Source organism: Xenopus laevis, chromosome 4L (assembly GCF_017654675.1).
Source record: "Xenopus laevis strain J_2021 chromosome 4L, Xenopus_laevis_v10.1, whole genome shotgun sequence".
Classification (NCBI taxonomy): domain Eukaryota; kingdom Metazoa; phylum Chordata; class Amphibia; order Anura; family Pipidae; genus Xenopus; species Xenopus laevis.
In genome coordinates, this window is record NC_054377.1 from 126,336,128 (window position 1) to 126,357,476 (window position 21,349).

The window sequence follows — 21,349 nt, forward strand, 5'->3', positions numbered from 1 at the left end:
ATAATGGAAATAAGGAACTTTCTAAATATAATCTAATAAAATCTAGAATTATTATAGATATTGGTATATACAGTTTTTGTGTGTATGGAGGGATCAGTGTTAGTGTGTGTATATATGGACCCTGGGTTTTTGGAGGGGTTGAACTTGATGGACTTTAGGCTTTTATCAACCCAACTTAACTATGTACTATAATCAAATAACATTTGGTGAGATAATCAAGATAATCTTGACTATCCCTATCTCTGTAATCTTCCTCTTCATTCTCTCTTTATGCAGGAGTCAGACAGATATTGAGTGAGAGCTAACAGAATGATGGCTCTAATACTTTGTCTAGGCAAGGAGATGACACACCAAATATATATTAGACTATAAGACTTTGAGAAGTCACCTTGGAAAGCTACCCCTATATAAAGGTCTAATGCTGCAAGTCATGGAAAGACCAAAACAGGTGATACAACTCAATGTAGCTAACACAGTTATTAGTAGGCGGTACATTCATTCTGAAAAGACATAAGAATTAATTTTGGTCAAAGTAATCATAATTTTTATTATTAATATATGTGTGCCTGAACAGGGTAACCTGTTGGCGTCAGATCTTATGTCAAGGTACTGAACTCTATGTATACAGAGAGTTTCAGTTCATGGATGACCCAAAGGTGGAAACTTCTTTCATATGTATATGTGTATTTATTTTTAAATGTTGGCCTTGTACTTTACAAAACTGGCAAAAGGTCCCAACTCCATGGGCCATTAGAGGTTTCCTCAGCTGGAAGGAACCCAGTGGCATACGTAGAATTTACTGAATCTTAAAGCTAAACATTTCTCTGACCTCCATGTTGCGTTGGTGGAAGAGATGATATAAGACACAAGCTGAGGGTATGGAGGATTCGGGCTTTGGGAAACAGGAGGTACTTCAGAGGATGCATACAATGTTAGAGGTAATAGTGATATTGCCATTTAGTTGAGGGAAGTACTGAGCAAGCAAGACATGTGAGGTACCCAACATGTGGCAGGAAAGGCTCACACATGCTCTCACCCTCAGGAAGAAAGGAAACTTCTTTCCATAAAATCCTACTCGGAAAAACTCAGGTTCCAGCCGCTGTTGGTCCATAATGTGATCATAATAGGAGGCCTCCATTTTCTGCATCAAAGGGAGGAGACATGGGGTGTAGAACACAAAAAAGGGGATGTTGTAGAGAAAATTGGAATAAGAAAGTCAAAAAGTTGAGCAGAATAGATAAAAGGGGTCATTAATCACATAATACCATCAACCCTTTATAGACACCACATGCAATAAAATCAACTAACTGCCTGGGTGCAGGGTAGTAGTTCAGCAAGCACATCTACAGCAATGACTCGGCACCCGCAGGACTTGCTTAAAAAAACGTTTTTTTTTTCATTTTTAAGCAAGTCCTGCGAGTGCTGAGTCACTGCTGTGGATATATATATATATATATATATATATATCTATATATTTATATATATATATAGTTTTCCTTAAAAAAGATGAGGCTTTATGTGACCATATAAAAGGACAAGGACATGGGCCGAGTGCTTTTATACAGTTCACATAACTCCAATGTGACTTTTAATAGGTTTATAAATGTGACTTTTAATAGTAATTATAATTATAAATGTTATAAGGGGTTACACTCTTCATTATAATCTACAGTTAAATGTATGTAGGTTAGTCAAGAGCTTTCTTTTTTAGTTGCAGAAAAATGACTGGTACAAATGGCGTGCAGTAGGGCATGATTTTCTAGCGCTTTGTTACAAAATAATTATTGCTTATGTTAGGCTTTTAGACAAGTCACAGGCAGTGCGCAAGAGAAGAAAATTATAGAAGAGATCACTATAAGTTATAAACAGCATGTTTATAATGGTGTAGGAGCACGCTGTTTATAAGGATATAATTTATATAATATAATTTTGGCCAAACTGTAGATAATATATAGTGAATAAAGTACCCCCTATTGTAAAATATAAGGATATTATAAGTTACTGAGTCATGAAACTCTGAGGTGGCTTCTAATATCCTCATATTTTGCAACAGGGGGTACTTTATTATAATATACAAGTTTCAGTGAGTCATGTGACAGAAGTTATATCGAGCACTGATTATATAGTGAATAAAGTACCCCCTCTTGTAAAATATAAGGAAATTATAAGTTACCAACGAGTTCCATGACCATGTTTATATACAGGTCATGGTGACTACTAATATTCACATATTTTAAAATGTATTTTTTATAAATGACATCATTAAGCATGGTTTATATAGTGAATACCCCCTCTTGTAAATTATAAGGATATTATAAGTTACCGAGGAGTTTCATGTCATGGAACTCCGAGGTAACTTCTAATATTGTCATATTTTACAACAGGGGGTACTTTATTTGTTATAATATACAAGTTTCAGTGAGTTATGTGACACTACTCACCGTTTATAACTGATGACATCACTGGTCACCGTTTATAAGGATATAATTTACAAGATATTCATGGCTTTTGTGTATTATATAGTGAATAAAGTACCCCCAGTTGTAAAATATAAGGATATTAAAAGTTACCGAGGAGTTTCATGACTATATAAAAACACGAGGCCGAAGCCTGAGTGTTTTTATACAGGTCATGGAACTCCAAGGTAACTTCTAATATCCTCATATTTTGCAACTGGGGTACTTTATTTATTATAATACAATAATTTCAGTGAGTCATGTGACAGAAATGAACCGTTTATAGCTGATGACATCAGAACTCACCGTTTATAAGGATATAATTTACAAGATATTCATGGCTTTTGTGTATTATAAGGATATAAATTACAGGATATTCATTGCTCCTGTGTATTATATATTATATATGACAGATTAAAAAATATAATATACTATATTTTCCAACAAGGGGTACATTATTCCCTATATACTATATGTATATTCAGAGATGTTGTTTGAAGTAAATTGCCTTTGCAAAACTGTTCGCTGTTTATGGTCTTATGGGTTGCTTCTACAAATAATGTGGGGTTCCAATTCTGATTGGCTCCTCTAGTGTATATATAATGTGAGTAATACAGGGAAAGCATAGACAGTACATAGGGTGTGAGTGGAGGAAGGGAAGAGTCTGCTTGGGGACATGAACACTAAAATAAAAATGAGGAGAGAAAAAAGAGAGCATTAGAATGTTTTAAGCAGGGAAGGGCACCAGGCACCTGTGGCCCTCCAGATATAACAGAAATACAGCCCCTAATCTATCTTCTACAGCCTTCAGCTGCTGGTGGGACAATGGGATTTGTAGTTCTATAGCATCTGGAGGGCAGAAAGTTGCCTATGTCTGGTTTAAAGCTAAAGAGGAGCAGCAAAGCAAATGTAGAAGCAGGCAGAACAAGGCATATAGAGAATATAGAAAGTGCAACAGGGGAGAAGCAGAGCAGCACATATATCTTTATTGTATAGAGCCATCAAAATACATAGGGATTTACAGACACAGTAAACATAAGTTAGAGAATATATACATTATATCAAGCAGCAAGTATACGTGAAATTTACTGATAAAAGCTTCATTACTAGGCATCCTTGCCTCAAAGAGCTTACAATCTTAGGAGAGACAGAATCAACGATTAAGAGATGTCCCTGAAAATTTCCTTCAGATGGGGGTTTCAATAAATCTTTCTCTTTTATTTTCATAGAACCCAAGAAAACCTGCTCTCAACACCCCTCCATAGATGTAAAACACCACTGGAATACCCCCAGAACATGTTTCATCTCAGCATGACCCAACCTCTGTAGTGTATATCATCATTTCATTCCCCATGCCTGAAATGTGTGGACTTTTAACACTCCTAAACCTCTCAATATGAGACAACATTTACTTCCACATATGGAAAATACGCTGTGTCCACTCAACTTTCTCCAGTTACAGAGCTTTCCCCCTTTACATCTATGATAATACATGCTTAAAGAGAAAACATAAAAGCCTTGGGAAAGACCTCTGGAGAATGTGGATTAGTGGTGCAAGTAGACATTACTGGGAAGTATAATGGCTCCCTAAATTTATAGGTTCAACACATATTGAACTGCTAATCAATGAGTGCCCCCATATATACTTCCTAGGAGCAGGATGGCTCTGTTTCCTCTGTAGTTTTTACCCCTGAAGTGGATAGAAGGTTGCCCTCAGGGAAGAAAAGTTGTGTTGGGGGTACGATTTCAATTAGACAGTACAGGCAATGTTGTGACAGCAAAGATTGCCGCAGACATGCAGAAGACATCAGCAGGGCAATAAGCATACAGAGAGAGAGCACAATGAGGGGAACAGGCACAATGCAACCAGTCCTCACCAGGATCCAGCTCAGGCTTTGGTAATCATACAGTTTCTCATACTGAGCAGCAAGTTCTCTGCAAAGAGGAACCCCGAACTCCCAGCACTAAGGAAGAAATCAATGAAGAAACAGAGGATGGTGTGAGCATTTATATATATATATATATATATATATATATATATATATATATATATATATATATATATATATATATATATATACACATATTTATATATGTATGTATATATATATATATATATATATATATATATATATATATATATATATATATATATATATATATATATATATATATATATATATATATATACAGACTACATTGGAGCTTTATAATTATGCCATTTATTTTTTGCCATAAAATACTTTGTGCCTTTATTAATGATGGCCCTGAATAAATGATTGTATTTCTGATTGCGTTTATTCATAAGTAAGGGTGTAAAACAGCTTAATCTCTTACAGGCCTAAAATATAGCACATACAAATCTGAGCCAGCATGCCATTGTACCCCTCAGCAGCCAATCAGAGATTTACTTTCTACACTCAGCCCCTTGCACCACACAGAGAGCAGGCTGCATGGAGCCTCTACTTTGCACATCCTCAATAATGTGCAAGGTAGGGGGCACGGCAGTAGACACTTATATCCACCCCTTCAGCCTAAAGGTGGCCATACACGGGCAGATAAAGCTGCCGATATCGGTCATTTGAACCGATTTGACAGCTTATCTGCCTGTGTATGGGGGCTTCCGACGGGTCTTCCCGATCGATATCTGGCCACGATATCGATCGGGAAGGTTGGATTTCTAACCGACCGACCCGTCGGAGCCCCTTGGCGCATCGTAATTCGATCGTTCGGCCATACGAACGAACGCTCGAATTACCCCCGATATAGCCATGCTGTTTAGTGGCATATCGGGGAAAGATCCGCTCGTTTGGCGATGTCGCCAAACGAGCGGATCTTTGAGTCTATGGTCACCTTAACATACGAAGTGCCGCAAAGAGAAATCAACAGTTCAAAAAAGACAACTCTTTGGGGCAAATTCACTAAGCCGCGAAGCGCCGAACGCTAGCGTTAATTCGCTAGCGTTTGGCATTTTCGCTACTGCACAAATTCACTAACGAACGCTGGCGTAGTTTCGCTAGTGTTACTTCGCACCCTTACGCCTGGCGAATTTTCGCTAGCTACGAAACTACGCAAATTCACTAACTTGCGCAGTGTACTGAACGCTACCTTTTACGCTAGACTTCCTTCGCCACCTCAGACCTGGCGAAGCGCAATAGAGTAGATAGGGATTGTTTAAAAAAAAGTCATTTTTTTTCTAAGTCCCAAAAAACGCTGGCGTGTTATATAACATGATGGCTGATAGGCTGAAAAAGATCGAAAATTTTTACCTAGACAGTGGGCACATGTGTAGGGCAAAATAAAATTTTTATGTGCTGATTTGAAGGTTTTCTAGGCATTTGTAGTGCAGATACGTATTCCTCCATTGAAATTTGAATTTCGCGCCGTATGCAAATTAGCCTTCGCTAGCGTAACTTCGCTTTATATAGCGAATCAACGCTAGCGCAACTTTGCAACCTTACGCTACCCCTGTGCGCAACTTCGGATTTTAGTGAATTTGCGGAGCCCTGGCGAAACTACGCCTGGCGAAGTGCGGCGAAGTTGCGCCTGGCGCAACTTCGCATCTTAGTGCATTTGCTCCTTTGTGCTCCATTTTGCGATGGTAATTTGTTTGTTGCACTTATGGGCGCAGGCAGGAAATACCACAGGGACAAAGTACAAAATACCAGTGCAAATTGCACTTGTTTTTTCCTCACCTTGACACCATCAAATGGAATTACTGTTCAGTACTGGTTTAGAAGTAGCATTAAGTGTTATACCATGTCAGTGTTATAGGTCAATAAATCCTCATATAGTGTTTTTATAGGCATTTAGCTGATTATATTAGCTGATTATATCAGCGTTAGGAAACCTCTGTACTGATAACCTGTTTTTTTACTGTGCTCACCTTGCCCTTATTGAAGTAATGGAGGATTTTGCGGCTCAGACCTTCTTTCCGCTGCCACTCACTCTGAGCAGGGTAATGGAGAAACTCCCTTAGGGGGCGTTCTTCCCATTGCAGCAGTTCCCAGTAGAGAAGCAGGGTGAATGCTGCCTCTGGGAACACAGAATGAAAAGCATTTAAAGAAAACATAGAAAAGAGGATAAGGGTGTGAGAGAGGTAACAAAAATGACTTAATTAGAGAAAGAGTTCCAATTTATTCCTGTGCCGCTATTTACACTTACTGACACAGACAGTTAGTCCATAGTAACTTGGGTTGAAAAAAGACACACAACTTTATGTCTAAAATAAAAAATTTCTCCACTGACTTATTCTGTTTGGCCAGTAGATGGCAGACTCTGCTTTTTATGGCCTGTCCAAAGTTTTCAAAAACTCCAGTCCTAGGGGATGTATATTTCACCTTTCTTGCATTTGCCATTTACAGGTATGTTGCTTTGCATAGTAAAAATATCCAGAGTTTATAAAAAAAGAATTGATGTAAACTTACTCAAGGTGCTTCTCTGAGCACTTTTGTAACTGACAATTTTTCTATCTTCAATATTTGCAGTTTTAGATTGCTAATAGCAGGCTTTTTAGTTTAGCAAGTTTGCAACGCCTGTTAACTCTAGTGACACTAACACTCTGAAAGAGCTGCTGAGCTGAAAGACTAGTATTAACATAATCTAAAAATTGGCAACTATTTCAAAAACCACTGAAAAGAGAAAATCAAAGTAAACAGCAAAAGTGTTTAGAAGCATCATACATGCCAAAAAAAGGGGGTTGGCACTCAATAGATCACATAGGTCACCAAATAATATAATTAAAAACAAAAATCTTTACACGTCTCAAACACATTAGGGGGCAGATTTACAAAGCTCGAGTGAAGGATTCGAATTAAAAAAACTTCGAATTTCGAAGTGTTTTTTGGGCTACTTCGACCATCGAATGGGCTACTTCGACCTTCGACTACTACTTCGACTTCGAATCGAACGATTCGAACTAAAAATCGTTCGACTATTCGACCATTCGATAGTCGAAGTACTGTCTCTTTAAGAAAAACTTCGACCCCCTACTTCGGCAGCTAAAAGCTACCGAAGTCAATGTTAGCCTATGGGGAAGGTCCCCATAGGATTGCCTGAGATTTTTTGATCGAAGGATATTCCTTCAATCGTTGTATTAAAATCCTTCGAATCGTTCGATTCGAAGGATTTAATCGTTCGATCGAACGAATAATCCTTCGATTGTTCGATCGCAGGATTTGCGCTAAATCGTTCGACTTCGATATTCGAAGTCGAACGATTTTAGTTCCTAGTCGAATATCGAGGGTTAATTAACCCTCGATATTCGACCCTTCATACATCTGCCCCTAGGTGTGTCGTGCTCAAACAGCATTTAGACAAAGGCTCATTTTGTGCTCTGTATCAATAAAGATTTTTGTTTTAATTATTGGTGTCAATTTCTTTTTAATAATTGGTGACCTATGTGATCTTTTGTGCCTACACCATTTTTTAGCCCAGTGTGTGTATATTGTTTTGCAACTTTTCCTGAGGGTTTGGGGCAGGTACACCTGGATCAGGTTCCACTTTTTGTAATAGTTACTGTTGTTTTTCAGCTTACCTATAGCACATAATTGTATAACTGTTTGCCTATAAGTACATTCCTAACTGTACACATAAAGCGCTAGGTGTACTCATACAGGACCTCCCAGTGTAATTGTACATATGCAGTACATCGTTGTGTATGCCTGTAAGTGCATGTTCATATAGAGCACATACCTGTGTAGCTCTCTGCCTGAAGGTGCAAGTCGCAGAGCTTATGGATGTATCTGATGAACATTTCTTCTTTATTTATTTCTGATTTATAGAAATTCTGTTAAAATCAAAAAACAACAGAGGCAAATACTTATTTTTGGTATAGACACATTTCTAATACCACCTATTTAAACTGAATTACGCCTTCTTTTTACCATTAGATTCACTGTGCATCCCAATTTCTTATTTTCAGGCTCTTCGCTTTTCATACAATCTCTGTAATAAAAAAAAAAACAAACAGCTAGCTTATTGTCTTCTCAGATATGGGATCCATTATCTGGAACCTATTATCCATAAAGCTCCAGATTATGGGCAGGCCATCTTCCACAGACTCTATTATAATCAAATAAATCAAATTTTTAAAAATGATTCCCAATCCTTATTGGAAGCAAAACAACACTATTGGGTTTGATTAAAGTTTAAATGTTTTTAATAGACTAAAGATCCAAATTATCGGAAGACCCATAACCTGCTTTCTGCTTAACCCAGAAAACTCCAGGTCCCAAGCATTCTGTATAACAGGTCCCATACTGTTCATATATACAGTAACAGATCACCTGCTGTTCATATATATATATATGCTTTTGGAATGCATTAAAAGTACCTGCAGGCACCTGAGCCATGTGAGCTTCTGTTACTCTGTTCAAAAAAGTTCAGAGACAAGTTCTGAATTATTAGGTCCTGAGGGGCCCCACAAAGCAAAAACAGTAAGATTTGGAGACAATAACTATTCACAGTGCAAAGGAACTGAAGCTAATAAGCGTTAGTGTGCTCAGGACATGTGGGTGGGGATCATTATTTTTTTAATAAAAAGAGGGGGCCAAACACAAGGGTCCTGTAAGGTCTTGTTCTGCCCCTGCTACAGTGGAGAAATAAGGGCAACCCACAATACCCCATGGTACAGAAATTGATAAAGGGGTGTAAATTCTTAATCAAGACCCAAGGGCCTCTAGTTATCCATTGTATATACCACCATGAAGCTAATGTCCTGATATTTGCCTCCAAGCTACAGTATCCATTCCAAATTAAGACACAGAGCCCAGGCCATTGCCAGATATAATGATGAATTGAGGAGAAGTGCAAATAAGGTTAATGTACCAAACCCTCTCAGTCTCAAGTGGCACATTAGTAAGATTCCAGAAGTTTGTGTATATTTGAACTGATTCTGTCTTAGCTTAATTCCACTCAAAAAAGGGAAAAAGTCATTATCTTAATGGGAGCCATGGGGTGCATGGCATTTGCAGTCTTCCAATGCAATTTGTACTGTGCACCAACCTTAACTGCCTAATAAGCACATAGTTAGGCCATCTAAATGCTTAGCTGGGGAGTGCAAAAAAGGCTCCCGGTGTTAAAGTGTATTGGCTTCTAAAATTGAGGGTAAAAGCACCTAAAAAGCAACCAAAAAGAAAATCATTTGAAATGCTTAATGGGTATAAAAAAGCCTGCTGATATATTCACATATCTGCACTCTCTCTCTCCAGGGTGCTATAAGATCTCATAAGCCAGACAGGCTTGTTCTGATAAGTGTTCATTTGTGTTGAGTCCAATTTCACCGTAATGGCATGTGTTACCTGTAGTCAAGCAGCCTTTCCATCAAACGCGTTACCGACGTAACAAACGAGGCACCTGGCTCTCTCCATGTCTCTTGTTCAATCTTCTCCAGAAGGCTGAGGTTAAAGACCACAGTGAGAAGCCTATACACAAGACTGGCAGCCCCATGCACCTTACAAGCCACAACAGGGAAGCTGCAAGCCAAAATAACCAAGGCAGGAACAGGAGGGGATAGCCAGGAAGAAGGATAATACTAGTAGACAGGGAAAGGGTCACTGTAAGAAAGAAAGGACAAGGGGGAAGCCAAAAATATTTCACCAACAGTGCAGCTTTGTATAAAGTATTGTGGATTCTTGGAGCTTATTTATGAATAGAACCTTCACCATTTAGATCACCATTTAGATCCACAACATGTTGCGTTAACCAATAACCATGCCCATCCAGACTAAGACTCATAATACACTCTGGAATTTCAAATACAGTGAGATCCAAACATGCTCAATTAAAACCTGACTGGCAGTGGCATCTCACATTTTGCCAAGATACAGATTTCTAGAATCTACAAATATGATGGTAACATAAGTGTGCGGATAAACACAACATTGCATTAGCAATGCCTGCAACACTGCTTGTGGCTTACAGGTATTCCCATGGCAGATCACCTGCTGTTCAATGCACATACAGGGAATACTGTAATTACCTTTTTCCATATGGCAGGTATTAGTTACACAGGTCAGGGCACGGTGCCCAATTAGCTTATAGTTAGTTCAGTATTTGATATTTAATTTAGAGCTCCTTGTCCTTGGCATATGAGGTGTGTGTCTGTTTGCTTTCCAGATCCCCAGCCTCAGGTAACAGCTGTAGTTCTGTATAATTTTACTAGTGCAAGAATAAAGATGTGCGTATTTATAGCACATGCCCCAAGCTACCTGGATGCAACAAAGCACTTGTACTCCAACATAAAGGATATTCAGTTTATAAATCACAATTTTTTTTTAATAGTACCCTAACCCTTTAGTGAACTTTTGCGGGTAGGGCCCTCTAATCCTATCGTACTCTGTAAACTATTGTTGGTTATTTACTGTTTGTTCCCTGTTCATTATCTAATGTTAACTTATTGATGCTGTATAAATAAACGATGATACATGATGTTAGAATATAATTGGCCTTAGGATAATGGCACACATGTATTTTGCATGGCTCTGCCCTCAGTTATAAACAGCGAGTAGTGATGTCATTTTTGTCACATGACTCACTAAAACTTGTGTATTATAAATAAAGTACCCCTTGTTGGAAAATATGAGGGTATTCGAAGTAACCCCAGAGTTCCATGACCTGTATAAAAGCACTTGGCCTTCAACCTTGTGCTTTGATATGGTCATGGAACTCCTCGATGACTTATAATATCCTTATATTTTACAATAAGGGGTACTTTATTCACTATATATGTGTGTGTGTGTGTGTGTACATGGGAAGGAGAAGAAATGAGAAAGCACTGCATGTGGACTGATATATAAAAAGGGAGCCATATGTCAGGGTGGGTATCCAAGGACAAAGATTTGCATGCTGCAAGTATATGAAAATAACACACACAGTACACATATACAAGGCACAATGGAAAATGCATGCAAACACAGTACACACACATGTACAATAGGTACAATTACAGGCCAGTCTTACCTGGGGTAGGGACCAAACAGCTGAGAGCTGTTGCAGCAGTGGGAGAGGGTACAAATACAAAGAAGTCATGATTCACATACCCCTGAGACAATAAAATAAGTGTATCTGTTCTGAGCCAAAAAAGCACCCCTTGTTCCTGATGTTATTATCTGACACTCTATACCTCACCATGAAGCCAGCCACTACCCCATAAGTAAAGGTCACAATTATAAGTATAGGGCAAAAAAAACACATTAGCTGTCCTTAATTTACCCTGTATTTCTGCCCACAGCCCCTGTTCCCCAGCATATGTTCCCTGAATGTAGGTACTCACAGAAGACCGAAGAGCTCCCGATAGTTTTCATCCCCTTTTCCTTCAGACACAAGGTTATCCAGTTTGTCAATAAGCTCAGCCTCTACCTATAGAGGCAAATGGGTTTAAGATGGCAACATGGAAGCTGAAAAATAGAGCTGGAGAATTCTGGTCTCAATATAATCTAATGGGCTCAGAAGTTCCAGTGGAAAATCCTGGCCCATAAGTTTTATTGCATTGACCAAAAACAATATTGGGCTGGTATAAAAAAATAAAATAAAACTAAACAACCACAGAACTGTACAATCCCAAAACAAGTATAACTGTAAAAACAATGAAGCTGGACAGAGGGCACCAAACTGTGATTATTATAGGTGAATTCTAGGCATCAGCACTAAATGGCTATATAATACTAATAATATAGTTTACAACATACACACAGTATATGAAGGTAAAGCCCACACCAATTAAGGATGTAAAAAGAATTTGGGTGATTTTTATGATCATTCTGTAGTTTCTGCAAAACAGCAATTGTGGAGCAGACTATGGTATAGAAGCTTTTTCATGGCTTTACAAGCTGAAATCGCCCTACAGGGAAGGGTAGGTGAGTATACATAACTCTGAGAAGACATCAATAAAGCTAGCAGACAATGGCATTTACTGAAAGGCCCTGCTGGTGGCATTGGTCCAGCTGGTAACTGTTGAAGAAACAAGCTGTTGCCTTTGAATAGTTGCAGTACTACAATCACTGTGTCTTAATATCGAGTTTTATGTTAAGTGTAATGATCTCAATTCCCTGTTTGACTTCCTATACACAATGATCTGCACATTAGTATTGCTGATTGCTTAGCTTTGTTGGCTTTTCATATATTTCATATTTCTGTGTGGGCAGGTATGTCCTGTATGAGCTGCATCTGTCCAACTTCTCACCTGTTTGAAGTTCCCATTACGCCTTTGCTCACAGTCCATCATGTCATGAAAGATGGGGATCATTATATTCCGCACCTCGGGCTGTGGCACGAGAGACACCCCAAGGAAAGGGCCAATCATCCCTGGGATAAAGTGATACTTGTGTTCCCCTAGAACATTGAGTAAGAACAGAGAAGACAAGTGGTGAGCCGGGAATAGAAAGGCTTCAGAGAGAGAAAGCTATATAAGAATGAGTGATAATGGCACAAACATGCTTGGCACACACTTACCTAAGTTTTGCCACATGTTGAATAGTTCGTAAGTCATCATCACTCGCATATCTCCATACCTAGGTTATATGAAACAGGCTCATAAAATGCACCACATTTAGGAAGAAAAAAAAACTCATTAAATTAGGGATGCACCGAATCCAGGATTCGGTTTGGGATTCAGCCAGGATTCTGCCTTTTTGAGCAGGATTCGGATTCGGCCGAATCCTTCTGCTCAGCCGAACCAAATCTGAATTTGCATATGCAAATTAGGGGCGGGAAGGAAATCACGGGACTTTTTGTCAGAAAACAAGGAAGTAAAAAATGGTTTCCCCTTCCCACCCCTAATTTGCATATGCAAATTAGGGGTTGGATTTGGTTTGTTATTCGGCCGAATCTTTAGCAAAGGATTCGGAGGTTCAGCCGAATGCAAAATAGTGGATTCAGTGCATCATTAATCAAAATGCACCAGTTAGTGACTTTCTAGTTCAGTTCTACCAAGAGATAAGTAATTTCTTCAGTGGTGAATCTGTTTGCAAATCTGTGCTAGAATTTTGCCATGCATTTTTTTTCTGTGGTAAGAAATTTGAGAAAGAATAGCCAATGGCATTATTCAAATGTATCCATGCATTTTGATTCAATGGAAAAACGTCAAAGCATTTGGCAAAATGTTGGAATTTTTTTTCTGCGGCTGCAAGTTTTTATGTGAAGTGAAATGTGGCAGTTTTGCTCGTCATTAGCTGTAGCCCTAATTAAAAGCTAGGGAGTTATGGTTAAGAGATCCCCTAAAACCAGTTCTGAATTGGCCTCTTGATACTAATTCTTGTACTTGTTTCATCCTTTTGGCAAAGTAGAATTTAAACATATACCTCTAATATACACAATATCAGCCCTTCAAAAAAGCAGTTATTGTTCAGAACTCCTTGTGCAATGTTATCTCTGTACAGTGGAAACTCATCCCTGAGAGAGTTTGAAGCCTTTCTCTTAAAACAGTCCCAAAATCTAACCTGACTATATTTTCCAACAGTAGGTTAGGCAAGTTACATGTTGTTAAATACGCAATGATGAATACTTATCTAAGAAACCTTTGCTACTTTAGTATGATGTAGGTGCAAGGATTTCTGCTTAAAGGAACAGTAACATCAAAAAATATAAGTGTTTTAAAGTAATGAAAATATAATGCAGTGTTGCCCTGCACTGGTAAAACTGCTGCGTTTGCTTCAGAAACTCTACTATTGTTTATATAAATAAGCTGCTGTGTAGCAATGGGGGCAGACATTCAAAGGAGAAAAGGCTCATCTTACACAGCAGATAGCAGATAAGCTCTGTCCGTCTAAAGGTGTTATCTGTTATCCATTAGTTAACCTGTGCCATTTAGCCATTTTTCAATTTCCGCCATTGCTCCACAGCAGCTTGTTTATATGAACTATAGTAGTGTTTCTGATGCAAACAGATCAGTTTTACCAGTGCAGGGCAAAACTGCATTATATTTTTATTACTTTAAAACTTTTTTGGTGTTACTGTTCCTTTAAGCCTTCACTTCTTCAAAGTCTTTGTTTTTATACTATACAGTATGTGTAACTATGACTGATCAGGGGCTGTATGTCTTCCAATTTGGGGTCTGGGAGGAATTTTTAGTCCCCTAAGGCAATAAAGTGACAGGTGCCAAGCTAGAAGGCATATCTAAGTTAAAAAAATATGCTTTCTCTTTTCCATACTGCAGAGGACACTTACTTGTCCAGTATCCGCCTTCTCTTTGCAGCAGCAAAGTTCTCTAGCTGGAGGCTGGGCTGGTTAATGAAAAGGACAGCAAGGCTGAAGTAGGAGTTCCAAACCTAGGGCAAACCATCAAACATTATTCAAGGTTGAACCAAAAAGTAGAATAACCTGGGAACATCAAGCAATACAATATGTGATTAGTTTATTTCTTATCCTAGGAACTGCTTACCTTAAAGTCAAAATCTCCATCGCAGAAGTTCTTGTGCACAGCTGGGGACACATATTGAACGGTTGTTACTATTACACTGTATAAAGAGAAAAAATAGAAGTGTCAGCACCCATTTATATACTAATATTCCTGATATGGGAATGTATAAATATTGCTCAAAGGAAAAATATAATTATGATATAAGGAGGCTTAACTTCCCCAAAAAGAAATCAACTGCTGTATATTCATATATAATTATTAGTTCTCTAATGGAACACCTTCTATTGGTAATTTCCCCAAATAAAAACTTTACTCTCCTCCCCTGATCTTGTTGGTAGGGTGCCCAAGTTCAGTCTGCTATTGTGTGTAGTGTGATTGGGAACTCTGCCCTTACTTGCTGGCGAGGAGTCTCATGACTGTCCAGTCTGGGGGAAAGACACTCAACTTCAGCAAATTCCGAAAGACACAGAAAATCTTCAGCAGAAATTCCTTGGGGAGAAAGAAAGGTTGATTGAGCCTGCAGTGTTACAATACACACACTTGTATCCCATTGTCATCTAACATTATTTCAGTAAGGCCTCAAGTACAATAGTGGGGGTCATTTATGAACACTGAGCAAATGTGCCCATGGGCAGTTATCCATGACAACAAATCAGATTGCTGCATTCATTGTTCTACTTGCAGTTGGTTTTAAAAAGCTAATCACTGGCTGCTATAGGTAACTGTCCATAGGCAAATTTACCCAGTGTTGATAAATAAGCCCCAGTGTCTTTAATGTGTTTTCTAATGTAAATGATAGGACCATCCACTTGTACTGTATCTCCACCTGCTAATACATTCTTATAGGGGGGCATGCTTTCATGTATAAGTGCTCCATCTGCCAGTGTTAGGAATAGTTGTGGCACACATACCAACTCTGGTCTCCTAAGAAGAATTACACATGAAATCACAATTCTCTTGAGTTCTGTAACACATGTATGGAAATTGACTTCTCTCTAACAAGATCCACTTTCACAGTGGAAAGTACCTGAGCCATCAGAACTGGCCTTTGGAAACAGGCCTGCACACACTGATGTGCTAGTTGTTATGTATTTTATATTTTTTTTTGCATTTAGGGAATGAGACTATGAACAGATATTCTAAACAGTGGGCAGTATTTTAATGCAAATTCTTCAAGATTCACTTCGAATCCTGGTTCATGAAATCATGTTCCAATGTAGTTATATCTTTTTTTTCCACATAAAGTGGCATTAAAACTGAGCACAAGATCTGTAACAAGTGTCACAGGACAATCAAAACTTATTTGTGCCAATAAATGGAGCTTAGACTAGTTTTAGGAATAAGTCTCTTGACTGCAACAAACACAGGAGAGAATATAAGTTATTCTGTATAAAGCCGATTAAGTATTTTGGCCAAGTATGGAGAGAGAATGAGAGAAGAGCCCAAGGAGATACGAAAGGGAGAATTAAAAAAAGAAGGAAGAAGAGAGGTTGGGATACCATGATGATAATAGGGCAATAGAATTTAGGCAGAGAATTTAATGAGTTGCCGACAGTCTCATGTACCATAGCGGGGCCATTTAGCAGAAGCTAAGGATATATTTCTGAATGGAGACAAATTTCTTGCAAAGAAAGTAAGTAGATTACAATCTTTCTATCCGCTGGTGTATTGAGGTCCCTATTCTGGAACACCTCATGCACATTTCTCCCCATACCTACCTTTAGCTCCTCCTTGCTCTGAAAGTTGTGCAGTAGATGTTGGTAATGAGTATCAGACATCAGCCGCAGAAGAGATAGGAGGCAGGACACATACTCCCCCTGGAAGGGAGGACAGAGTCAGACCAATTATGGGATCATGTGTGGAGGCAGGGGTCAGGTTAGGTTACTGGGAGCATAAAGGATGATGATGTACAATTCTTGAAAAGAATGTTCTCTGCATAGTACAAATACACATATGTATGTTTGGGCAACCATACACTTCCACACATATATCTGTCACACCCTCCTTTTTTGTAGGAAAGTTTTGGCATTTGATGATTGTTATACCATTAATTCATAAAAGTGGGTAGAGCTTTTTATTGTGTCCATGTGGCCAACCTGGTCACCAAGCTGGACACTTTGTGCTACCATGTAGGTAGCAACTTGATGTCACTTTAATTCTTTGTATGTTATTGAGCATTAACATGTGTACAATTGCAGAGAGCACCCAATTGTTAAAATGTATGTCCAGGAAATTACCATTTTCACTATCTTGTCTGCTTGTTACAGTTTTGCCCAAATCTGTAGCACTCCCATGTTAATTACAGTTTATAAGTCTAGGGTTGCTTTCAGGGTTGTAGCTCTTCAAGTGGCAGAAGCTACAGGTAGAGCTTTTATATCAATACAAATCTTTCCACTTGATCCACAGCTAGTTCCTCTTGTGTTAATTTGGCTCTGCAACGGTCGATAGAGTAGCCACCTCCAGAACTGTACCATGTGTTGAACAGACAACCGAAGAGCCTTTTAAATCTTAATGTAGTTTTATTAGTGCTCCAATAAACCTACTTTAAGATTTAAAAGGCTCTCCGGTTGTCTGTTCAACACAAGATGGAGCTTTTACCTTATAGTACCAATAGGTGTTCAGAAGTGTCTCTCCATCCTATTAAAGCCAGACATATATTAAATCCCTCCTTTGTCAGTCAAGAAGCAATGTATGGTTGACTTAGTAACTAATGTGGTTTTGGAGTAAAATAATGACATGCTGGGGGCTGAAGTTCAGCCAAGGCTCTTTGGTTATTTCTGGCTAACAGAAATGAAGCAATTGTTAGCTACTTACTGTGATCTCAGCTGTACACTGGGGGCATCGCTGGCCTCTTGTAGCTTCCTGGGCCTGAGATTTGCTCATGATGATAAGAAGTGTCTGAAGCAGCACATCCAGCAGACTCTCCTGCAGCATCTGAACTTCTTCTCCCACATCCACTTCCTACCAGGGACAAATTGGAAATTAAGTTAGGCAAGGAACTTGTGTGAGAACTGGCAGCACCAGCAACCATGTGAAGTTTGGTCTGGGAGCTTCACTTTATGCAATGTAACACCACTGGACAATCTGAGTTCCTTCAGATAACGTTGCACTATAACTGCCAGCAAAGGGTGCAGTGCCCCAACTACATACAATGCCGTAATTCATTTACTGAATATTATTACTAAGGATACAACTGGTGGTGACTGAATTTCAGGTCTGTGGAGATTAAATTTAGTAGCTTTTTCCCAAGAATGGGGCAATTAACCACCAATTCTCTAGGCTTATCCCTGAATTGCCTGAATTGGATATATGTTTATATGTGTGTGTATATATATATATATATATATATATATATATATATATATATATATATATATATATATATATATACACATGGAGGAGCACACCCTAAACCTGTTTATCAACTTGCCCGGGTGCTGGTAAATAAGGTAAATAAAGTGACATAGTACCGCACTCAACGAGAATCCAGATTTTTTTCAATAAATCTTGATTTTTTTCACAAGTATTCTCATTGACTGCGGTACTATATATATATATATATATATATATATATATATATATATATATGTATTTTATATATATACTGTATATATATATATATATATATATACAACTAGAGTGATTCCTTCCATATCCTGAGAAAGAGGAGGCTAAGAATGCTTAGTTTGGTTGTTTGGTCAGGATCAGGCTGGTATTGGCATATGGGGAAGGAGGTTAGTTGTACTTGCCGTGGAACTGCTCTTTATGATGGAGAAAATGCTGCTGAGGATTCCAGAGCAGACAAGGAGCTCCTTCTGCTGCCGCAAATGCAAGTGAATATGATGAAGAACCACAGGTAGAAGGATCCGACGGGCCTCTGTGAGCAAAGGGGAACCAGATGAAACCAACCCCCACTAATATTCTTGTGCAGACATGTCTCACTTGCCACCACTTTAATGGGTTGTCATAGCATCTGCTTGGCACATACCAGCACACATCACCTTTCTGATAAGCGCAGTGTCGGACTGGGACACCAAGGGCCCGCCTAAAAACCTTTGATCAGGGGCTCACCAATTAATCCTAGACAAAGGGCCCACTCTTAGTACTATTATTCTTCCTCTCCTATTCTCTTAGTCTCTTTTCTTTACGTACTATAATCTGTTATTCCATCTATTTAGCCACTTTGTTCTCATAGAAATAGGGAATGACCATGAAATAGTCCAAATGTCTAGCAGCATGAAGGCCCACTGACACCTGGGCCCACCGGGACTTTTCCTGGTATCCTGGTGGGCCAGTCCGACACTGGATATGCATTATTGTGCCCTGCATGGGAAGTTTCTCAGCACAAGTGGCTCATACTCATTATAATCCTTACCTGGATAAGAGAAGAGCCGGCAATCCACGGTGCATGGGAAGTTTCTCAGCACAAGTGGCTCATACTCATTATAATCCTTACCTGGATAAGAGAAGAGCCGGCAATCCACGGTGCATGGGAAGTTTCTCAGCACAAGTGGCTCATACTCATTATAATCCTTACCTGGATAAGAGAAGAGCCTGCAATCCACGGTGCGGCCTATAGACTGCAGCTTCACCACATCCATTGACTGGCCCAGGTGGAGGGTGCTGGGAAGACTACTGAGGGTGCCACGTACAAACTCTGCCACTTCAGCGACAGAAAACATTGGCAGCAATTCCTCAAATATAGCAGGGAAGGAGCTGAGGAGAGCGGCCTGTGTGTGGGGAGGGACACAGAATAACTGCTCAGTACAATTGCCTGTATCACTGCATATGGTCTGTATTACAGAGTCACAGTATTACACATTACACAACAGGTCACACGTCCATTACAATATCTCTGTAAGAAAAGGCATTGGCTAGTCACATGCATTTTGCTATAATGAAACAGTATTGGGAAGCTGCCTCTGTTTAAGCTCTTGGCATCACCCTTACAGCAAGGAATTTACCACTTTTCCTCAGAAAATTCTGTCTGAAGGGTTACCTGAGAAGTCAGTGCAATTCGCCCCATTTCTCCTCATTCACATCCATTTCTAATCTCCATCTTGCCTAGTTAGATACCTGTTTTACCAAAATGACGATATGTGCTCCATCACCTTGTACACCTTGTACAGTATTCCAAGTTTTTAGAATATCAGTGACTTTTGCTTTCCCCCATACTACAGAACCAAACCGTTATAAATTCACCATAATGGCAGTTGTCCTTGGAGGTCCTTTCATGCACTTCTACCCCTTTCTCTTTGGGTCTGATATTGTTTCCTCCAAGATCAGCCCTCGTGCCTTGTCTTCTTAAAGTATGACTTTTTTTTAAAGGGCTCATTTTCTCTGCTCGCAGACATTGTCAGGAGTGAGATATATAGCAGCAATCACTGTGTGTATCAGTCGGCATGGTTTCCAGTTCCATCCACACTACACATTTATACCTTACATGCTTTACCTACCTTAAACTACCCTCTGTATTATAATTTTCCATAATTCCTTCACCCGCCCATCATGCCCCCAATCAATACACAATAGCTTATTATGTATGGTGCACTTGCTACTGTACATTTTGGATGCTAGTCCCAGTGTTTATTCCTAGAGGAAGAAGATTCTCACAGTGTTAGATGTTATTCACACTGAACCACTAGACAAGAAACTGGAGGAATAGTGGCAAGGGGTGAAAGCAGAAGGTTGGTGTAAATGAGTGGGATCCAAGGAGGGAAAAAAATAAAGACAAAACTGAATGGGCTGATGGATGTGCTATAAGTACAGGGGCATGTGGGGGTTTAATTATGCAAAGATGATTTTAAAAAATAAACTTAATGGGTACACCATTTATTTTCAATAAACAGGGCTTATGTTATGTATTTATTTTCTATATATTTGCATGTATACTGAAGTATGTAGATTGAACAAATTGATGAATTTAGCTAAGAGACTGAGAATTGTTCATTTTACTGAAATTTACTGAAGAAGGACAGAGAGCGGTGCCCCAAAGTAGAGAATAGATTTACAGGTAGAGATGGTCTAACAGTGTCATTAGATCACATGTCACACGGCAGATGTTATTTAATTAATTACATATATTATTTATTTATTAACTACAAATATATATAACATATGCTGTTTTTTCTTTCATTGTTATAAAATGAAATCCCAAGACACTGTAATAGTATTCTGGTAATAAAGTTGTGGTGGTAGAACTTAATGGGATAATGTCAATATAACCCTAATATCTTGGAGCCACTAAACGAAAGCCAGCAATGTGATGGCTCCCACTAATAAACCCAAATATACATGCTTTACTGTCTATTTACGGGAAAGTTAAAATATAAAGCCTGTTTATTGTAAGGGTATAACATCACTTTAATTCACTTTGTCCAAGATCTAGAATAAGGTGTTGATAGGGTGACAGATAAGTGCAATTCTGGCAAAGTGAATGGAAAGAGAAATGCTGAATTGGGGTGGAGGGGGGGGCTGCCACTTCAGCACAATGGCAACATTGACTGGCACCATTGTAACAGCAAAGGGACTACAC

The 21,349-nt window shown here is 38.9% G+C and overlaps 1 protein-coding gene across 4 annotated transcripts in view; it reads right to left on the minus strand.

The window, feature by feature from the left end:
* Positions 1-21,349, minus strand: part of LOC108714603 (dedicator of cytokinesis protein 3) — a 191,600-nt gene that overhangs the window by 20,924 nt on the left and 149,327 nt on the right. For all 4 annotated transcript variants that reach the window (XM_041590777.1, XM_018258977.2, XM_041590776.1 and 1 more), the window contains 17 exons: positions 19,352-19,544; positions 18,564-18,691; positions 17,629-17,775; positions 16,533-16,631; positions 15,209-15,303; positions 14,836-14,911; positions 14,622-14,722; positions 12,909-12,967; positions 12,640-12,788; positions 11,731-11,816; positions 11,418-11,444; positions 9,758-9,853; positions 8,342-8,402; positions 8,151-8,244; positions 6,343-6,491; positions 4,334-4,420; positions 1,037-1,141 (listed from right to left, as the gene is read on the minus strand). In XM_041590777.1, coding sequence (XP_041446711.1) covers positions 1,037-1,141; positions 4,334-4,420; positions 6,343-6,491; positions 8,151-8,244; positions 8,342-8,402; positions 9,758-9,853; positions 11,418-11,444; positions 11,731-11,816; positions 12,640-12,788; positions 12,909-12,967; positions 14,622-14,722; positions 14,836-14,911; positions 15,209-15,303; positions 16,533-16,631; positions 17,629-17,775; positions 18,564-18,691; positions 19,352-19,544 — 1,752 coding nt within the window. The remainder of the gene's footprint in view (positions 1-1,036; positions 1,142-4,333; positions 4,421-6,342; positions 6,492-8,150; positions 8,245-8,341; positions 8,403-9,757; positions 9,854-11,417; positions 11,445-11,730; positions 11,817-12,639; positions 12,789-12,908; positions 12,968-14,621; positions 14,723-14,835; positions 14,912-15,208; positions 15,304-16,532; positions 16,632-17,628; positions 17,776-18,563; positions 18,692-19,351; positions 19,545-21,349) is intronic.